The sequence below is a fragment of the Tachysurus fulvidraco genome, chromosome 22, assembly GCF_022655615.1.
Source record: "Tachysurus fulvidraco isolate hzauxx_2018 chromosome 22, HZAU_PFXX_2.0, whole genome shotgun sequence".
NCBI classification, from domain to species: Eukaryota; Metazoa; Chordata; class Actinopteri; order Siluriformes; family Bagridae; genus Tachysurus; species Tachysurus fulvidraco.
Window position 1 is genome coordinate 12,371,210 of NC_062539.1, and position 7,500 is coordinate 12,378,709.

General features: G+C 44.5%; 1 protein-coding gene across 2 annotated transcripts in view; it reads left to right on the forward strand.

Annotated features, from left to right (window-relative positions):
* Positions 1–7,500, forward strand: part of me1 (malic enzyme 1, NADP(+)-dependent, cytosolic) — a 40,909-nt gene that overhangs the window by 11,883 nt on the left and 21,526 nt on the right. For both annotated transcript variants that reach the window (XM_027142884.2, XM_047806692.1), the window contains exons 2-3: positions 2,348–2,481; positions 4,073–4,222. In XM_027142884.2, the coding sequence (XP_026998685.2) occupies positions 2,348–2,481; positions 4,073–4,222 (284 nt within the window). The remainder of the gene's footprint in view (positions 1–2,347; positions 2,482–4,072; positions 4,223–7,500) is intronic.

Genomic DNA, 7,500 nt, shown 5'->3' on the forward strand with positions numbered 1-7,500 from the left:
GGTTGTGATGTGGTTGTGATATAATTGTGGTTGTGATGTGGTTGTGATATAATTGTGGTTGTGATATAATTGTGGTTGTGATTGTGTTTGTGTTTGTGGCAGTGATGTGTTTGTGTTTGTGGCAGTGATGTGTTTGTGTTTGTGGCAGTGATGTGGTTGAGCGTGTGGTTGAGCGTGTGGTTGAGCGTGTGGTTGAGCGTGTGGTTGAGCGTGTGGTTGTGTTTGTGGTTGTGTTTGTGGTTGTAATTGTGAGTGTGGTAGTGATGTGGTTGTAATTGTGAGTGTGGTAGTGATGTGGTTGTAATTGTGAGTGTGGTAGTGATGTGGTTGTAATTGTGAGTGTGGTAGTGATGTGGTTGTAATTGTGAGTGTGGTAGTGATGTGGTTGTAATTGTGAGTGTGGTAGTGATGTGGTTGTGAAGTGATTGTAGTTGTTATTTTCATTGTGCTTGTAAGTGTTGTAGTGATGTGGTTGTGATTATTATTGTGGATGTAATTGTCAGTGTGGTAGTGATGTGGTTGTGATTGTGTTTGTGGTTCGGATTGTGAGTGTGGTAGTGATGTGTTTGTGGTAGTGATGCATTAATGATTGTGTTTGTGGTAGTGAGTTGGTTGTGGTTGTGATTGTGAGTGTGGTATTGATGTAGTAGTGCTGTGATTGTGGTTGTGATGTGGTTGTGATTGTATTTGTGGTAGTAATGTGGCAGTGATTGTGTTTGAGTGTGGTAGTGATGTGGTTGTGATCATGATTATGATTGTGGTTATAATTGTGAGTGTGGTAGTGAGGTGGTAGTGAGGTGGTAGTGAGGTGGTAGTAATGTAGAAATGATGTGATTGTGGTAGTGATTGTTTTTGTGGTATTGATGTAGCTGTGATTGTTTTTGAGTGTTGTAGTGATTGTGGTTGTGATTGTGGTTGTGATTGTGGTTGTGATTGTGGTTGTGATTGAGTGTGGTAGTGATGTGGTAGTGATGCGGTAGTGATGTGATGCGAGTGTGGTAGTGATCATTATAATTTGGTTATATTTGTATAGGTTATAATTGTAGGTTATATTTGTAGGTTATAATTGTATAGGTTATAATTGTAGGTTATAATTGTGGGTTATAATTGTACAGGTTATAATTGTGTGTGGTAGTGATGTGGTAGTGATCATTAAATCTGAATGAGAGGTGAGTGAGTTGTGAGTGACTTTACGAGTGGACAGCAGGTCAGTTTCTGAGTTGTAGCTTTAGGCGTCAGCTGCAGGGTGGGGCAGTGGGCAGGAACACATGAACACTTCCACATGCTGAATTGACCACATCTAAAGCTCAGGGTCACTCGCCAACTTGCTGTGCAGCTGCAGGTTTTAATCGGAGCCGAGTTAAGGAGAAACAGACGAGGCAAACGCTGCAGTGCCTCAGTGTGGTCCTCCATGTTCTCCTTCTCCTGATGATTAAAAATGCAGCTGCTTCCTGACGATACACTGTGTAAAGAGCCAGACGCAGTTATTTATACAATCAATTTAAATCTTGCACACTGGTATTTATTCCCTCTGAGTCCTGCCAAGCAGCCCGACGTTCCCATGCCTGGAATTCTGGGAATTATTGCTCTAATCTTGAATGCCATCTGATGGAGAAGCGTCTGAAATCAGTCACCTGTAACCCCAGACCTCAGACTTGTCTGGGGAAGAAAATTAATTCTGGAGCGAGTTCACTGCGAGTCTTTGTTACATACACGATGTGAAAGTGATGAGAGTTAACTAGTCTCTGAAACTTTATATATCCATCCATCCATCCAACAGACCGACAGACAGAAGTTGAGATATAGACAGGTCGGTATATAATCTGTGTGATATCACACATGCTGTAAAATCACTCCACACACACACACACACACACACACACACACACACACAGACTCTGACTGTACACTTGTTCCTCATCAGCAGGCTGTAATTGTGACTCTGTGACCCTGAGTGACCTTTTGGAGCAGTTTAAATACATAGCATTGCTCCTGCTGCTAAACACAGGACAGACAGGAGACACGGCTAAAAATAACTCACACTCAGCCTTTAACGTGGGTTAAACACTGAGTTGTGTGCGTGTGTGTGTGCGTGTGTGTGTGTTCATGCAGACACTTTACATAGTTGTGTCTATGGCTGTGTTCCTATTTTCAACCTTGTGAAGTTGTCCTAATTTTGATGAGAATGAAACACTACACACTTGGTCAGTTTTGAGTCATCAGTAAAATGGAAAGAATTTTTTTTGAATGATCAGATTTACTTTCGTTCTGCTTTGGTTCAGTCCTCTGTGAAGGCACTGTGTGGATTAAATGTGTTGTAATCGAATAAATATAAACTCTTCTTCAGGGCATGGCCTTTTCTCTGGAGGAGCGTCTACAGCTGGGGATCCATGGCCTGCTGCCTCCCTGCTTCCTCAGTCAGGATGTCCAGCTGCTCCGTGTCCTCCGCAACTACGACCTCAAAAAGGACGACCTGGACAGGTAAAGATCTAGAACACTAGTGCTACTGATTAGCAGCGTTAGCTGGCTAATGGCCTTTTATTTTAGATGAGTCTCCTTTCTCATGTCCACGTGTCTTTCTGCTGAATATCCAGTTGAGATTTCTGCTGGTTCCTAGCAGGTTTAATGTGTTTCTGCTGGTCTTTGATACAAGTTTAAAGGAACTCGGTGGAAGAAGGTCTGGAATGAAGATCATTAAGCCAGATCCCATTACAGTTCACTTACCTGATGGAAACCATCAGAGCTTGAGAACGTTCTTCCCAGGTGCAGTGTGAGAAGCAGCAGCTCTCTTATTAGCTGGTTTCTTTTTATGATGTCTCCTTTTCAAAATATTTTTACTAATAAATTGTGTTTGATTTATTGGAATGTGTCATGTGACTAATGTCATCACCAATATGGCTGCACATTGGTATGTTTCAGCCAGTCTTACCATTTTATGCTGCTTTAAAACTGAATGTTTCTTTTTATACAACAGACTCGTTTCACATGAAACGAGTTCAAATGCAAACAATATTATTAAAATATATTTAAAAAAAAATATTTCAGAATATAGATCACTAAAATACAACATCAGGAAGGGTAAAAAAAATTAAGTTTTTAGTTCAGTTATTAGTTTTTATTGCTGAACAAATAAAAGAAAAAGCTCAAGATATCTTAAAGAAAGTCTGCATGCAGCTTAAGTTGAATTGTGTGATTAAACAGTGTGCGGAGACGTACTGTATATACAAGCTGCTAAAAGTATTACAAATATAAACTCTACCATACTACAACTAGAACTGTTAAAGCATCCATCGTTACCATTTACACATCGACTCGGTCCTCACACTTTTGTGAGCATACAGGTCGTGTGAAAGTCACTCGGTTATGTTGAGTCTCCGTGTCCACGTGAACATTTCGTGTTTCCTGTGTAAAGTTTCTAAAAACTCAGAGTCTGAGGTCATTCAGTTCCTCTCAGTGCTCTCAGAGTTACTAAATCCTGAAAAAGGAGAAATAAATAAATCAATCTTGATATTTTTGAGGAGACATGATGCAGCTGGAAATGATTGCTGTGTGTTCAGGGTGTGACCCTGATGTATGTGTGTGTGTGTGTGTGTGTGTGTGTGTGTGTGTGTGTGTGTGTGTGTGTGTGTGTGTGTGTGTGTGTGTGTGTGTGTGTGTGTGTGTGTGTGTGTGTGTGTGTGTGTGTGTGTGTGTGTGTGTGTGTGTGTGTGTGTGTGTGTGTGTGTTTATTTTTAGAGTAGGTCGGACCGAACACTTCTGCCAAGATTCCCAGAATTGCATCATTTTCTCTGAATATAAAAAAAAGTCTTCTGTAAATGACTTTTATTTTATTCTAATAAAAATACAGATATTCCTTTAAATAAATGTTTTTTATTTTTATATCTGTGTCTCTGTTCTTTTTAAATATATTGATATATGTACATTAGATCCGTGTGCATTGGATGTGTTTTGTAAATCTGCTGGATTTCTACCATTTACTAGTTAAAATCATTTTAAATGACAGTAATGTTGTCATTCTTCAATCTAAACTAATGTTTCTTTTATTTTGTGTGTGTGTGTGTGTGTGTTACAGATACGTCTTGTTGATGGGGCTTCAGGATCGTAATGAGAAGCTGTTTTATCGTGTTTTGATGTCTGATATTGAGCGCTTCATGCCCATCGTTTACACACCCACTGTGGGGCAGGCGTGTCAGCAGTACGGCCTGATCTTTAGGAGACCCAGGTAAGAGAGTGAGTGAGTGAGTGTAAGAGAGTGAGTGAGTGAGTGTAAGAGAGTGAGTGAGTGAGTGTAAGAGAGTGAGTGAGTGAGTGTAAGAGAGTGAGTGAGTGAGTGTAAGAGAGTGAGTGAGTGAGTGTAAGAGAGTGAGTGAGTGAGTGTAAGAGAGTGAGTGAGTGAGTGTAAGAGAGTGAGTGAGTGAGTGTAAGAGAGTGAGTGAGTGAGTGTAAGAGAGTGAGTGAGTGAGTGAGTGTGAGAGAGAGAGAGAGAGAGATTCACAGTTTTAGTTCTTTTCTTAATTTTCTTTTTTTTCTGTTCATCGTGCTTTTATAGCCATTTAATTGTTGTATATTTCAGCAGAAATTTCATCATATTACCAGATACCAGATGTGTTCTAGATATTTAATCTGCAAAACACACACACACACACAGCGTGTTACTGAGGGAGTGTGCGCGTGTTACTGAGGGAGTGTGCGCGTGTTACTGAGGGAGTGTGCGCGTGTTACTGAGGGAGTGTGCGCGTGTTACTGAGGGAGTGTGCGCGTGTTACTGAGGGAGTGTGCGCGTGTTACTGAGGGAGTGTGCGCGTGTTACTGAGGGAGTGTGCGCGTGTTACTGAGGGAGTGTGCGCGTGTTACTGAGGGAGTGTGCGCGTGTTACTGAGGGAGTGTGCGCGTGTTACTGAGGGAGTGTGCGCGTGTTACTGAGGGAGTGTGCGCGTGTTACTGAGGGAGTGTGCGCGTGTTACTGAGGGAGTGTGCGCGTGTTACTGAGGGAGTGTGCGTGTTACTGAGGGAGTGTGCGTGTTACTGAGGGAGTGTGCGTGTTACTGAGGGAGTGTGTGCGTGTTACTGAGGGAGTGCGCGCGTGTTACTGAGGGAGTGTGCGCGTGTTACTGAGGGAGTGTGCGCGTGTTACTGAGGGAGTGCGCGCGTGTTACTGAGGGAGTGCGCGCGTGTTACTGAGGGAGTGCGCGCGTGTTACTGAGGGAGTGCGCGCGTGTTACTGAGGGAGTGCGCGCGTGTTACTGAGGGAGTGCGCGCGTGTTACTGAGGGAGTGCGCGCGTGTTACTGAGGGAGTGCGCGCGTGTTACTGAGGGAGTGCGCGCGTGTTACTGAGGGAGTGCGCGCGTGTTACTGAGGGAGTGCGCGCGTGTTACTGAGGGAGTGCGCGCGTGTTACTGAGGGAGTGCGCGCGTGTTACTGAGGGAGTGCGCGCGTGTTACTGAGGGAGTGCGCGCGTGTTACTGAGGGAGTGCGCGCGTGTTACTGAGGGAGTGCGCGCGTGTTACTGAGGGAGTGCGCGCGTGTTACTGAGGGAGTGCGCGCGTGTTACTGAGGGAGTGTGCGCGTGTTACTGAGGGAGTGTGCGCGTGTTACTGAGGGACAGTGTGCGCGTGTTACTGAGGGACAGTGTGCGCGTGTTACTGAGGGACAGTGTGGCATACTGAGGGACAGTGTGGCATACTGAGGGACAGTGTGGCATACTGAGGGACAGTGTGGCATACTGAGGGACAGTGTGGGCTGCTGAGGGACAGTGTGGGCTGCTGAGGGACAGTGTGGGCTGCTGAGGGACAGTGTGGGCTGCTGAGGGACAGTGTGGGCTGCTGTGGGACAGTGTGGGCTGCTGTGGGACAGTGTGGGCTGCTGTGGGACAGTGTGGGCTGCTGTGGGACAGTGTGCGCTGCTGAGGGACAGTGTGCGCTGCTGAGGGACAGTGTGCGCTGCTGAGGGACAGTGTGCGCTGCTGAGGGACAGTGTGCGCTGCTGAGGGACAGTGTGCGCTGCTGAGGGACAGTGTGTGTGTGGTTATTCTGGGCTGTGTTTATGTTTAAAGAGGTGGAGGGTAATTCAGAGTAATTCTGCATGTAGAACATTGTTATAATTGGGAACTGGACAAGTTTGAGAGTTTGAGTCTGAGCTGCAATCTTCAGTTTGGTTCTTTTCATGTGTGTGAGACCAGAGAACCCTGACCCTGACAAACAGAGTGTAATTACTGTAAACCGGGGAGATCGTGGATTTCAGTTACAGCTGCTGGTGTGAGCAGCGCACACACACACACACACACGCACGAGCACACAAATGCACACATGCACGTGCACACACACACACACACACACACACACACACACACACACACACACACACACACACACACACACACACACACAGACTTATTTATAGCTTATATTATAGCATATATTTATATGCTTCCCTTTTATCTGCATTTGGAAGTGTATTAGTGAGACTTATGACACAAAGCCTCACTTTCAGAAACGTAGCTTTTCAAAATAAATTTTCTAAATTTTACATAAACAATGATCTCATCTGAGTCCGTTGTGCAGTCCTACTGTGTAAGTAACATTTCCTCAGTCGGTTCACTTCACTTTAGTTCCAAGCTGTGATTATTTCCGAAGGACACAAAAATGGAAGAAGAAGCAAGCTTTCATCTTCTCCTCTCCTACACGAGTTCTTTTTATCCTTAAACATGTTATGAATAAAAATAAAACAAAAGGAAGTAGCAGAGATTGCTGGTGTATGTTTCTACTGTTTCTCATTGGAACAATAAATCTGGACATGCTACTCAGAAGAGACAAACTACTGTACAAGCCCCCCACACACAGTGTGAGTGATCATCTTCACCTGTCACACAGGAGATTACCCGCTGATGCTCACGGTCTCATTGGGGGGTTTTTACACCTGGTCACTTCACGCGTTTTCTTTGATCCGATAGCTATCCGATCGTAAAAAGACCAGGTGTAAATGCCCTCCGAAACGGTTTCGAGACGGATATAAATCCGATCACTCAAACCACTTCAGGACCTGGTCTGGGACGCATTTCAGATGAAACTGGACAGGTGTAAATGAATGTGGTTGTTCAAGCCACATACGCCAGCGCTATAATCCTCCCAAACAGAAGTACGTCACTCGCGAGTCGTGCATCGCACCAGAAACAAATCTGTTTTCCCACCAGTGCTGGCTCTGATCTTTCACCCAGGTGTCTCGTTGGGGCTTAAAATGCACTGCTGCTGCCAGCGAAAATGCAGCAAACAGTAAAAGCTGTTTTTTGTAGCAAATGCATACACCAAAGTGTGTTCCATTTCAATTACCCCGGAAATGAGATAAAATATATTTGCATATTGGGCGGAAGTAGCAGGATCGGATTGATATCCGATTCGCCAAGACGCGTTTATGTGGCCTAATGTAAATGGAATAGTTTTAACAAATCCAATAGCTATCGGATCAGAGAAAACACATGAAGTGACCAGGTGTAAAAAGGCCCA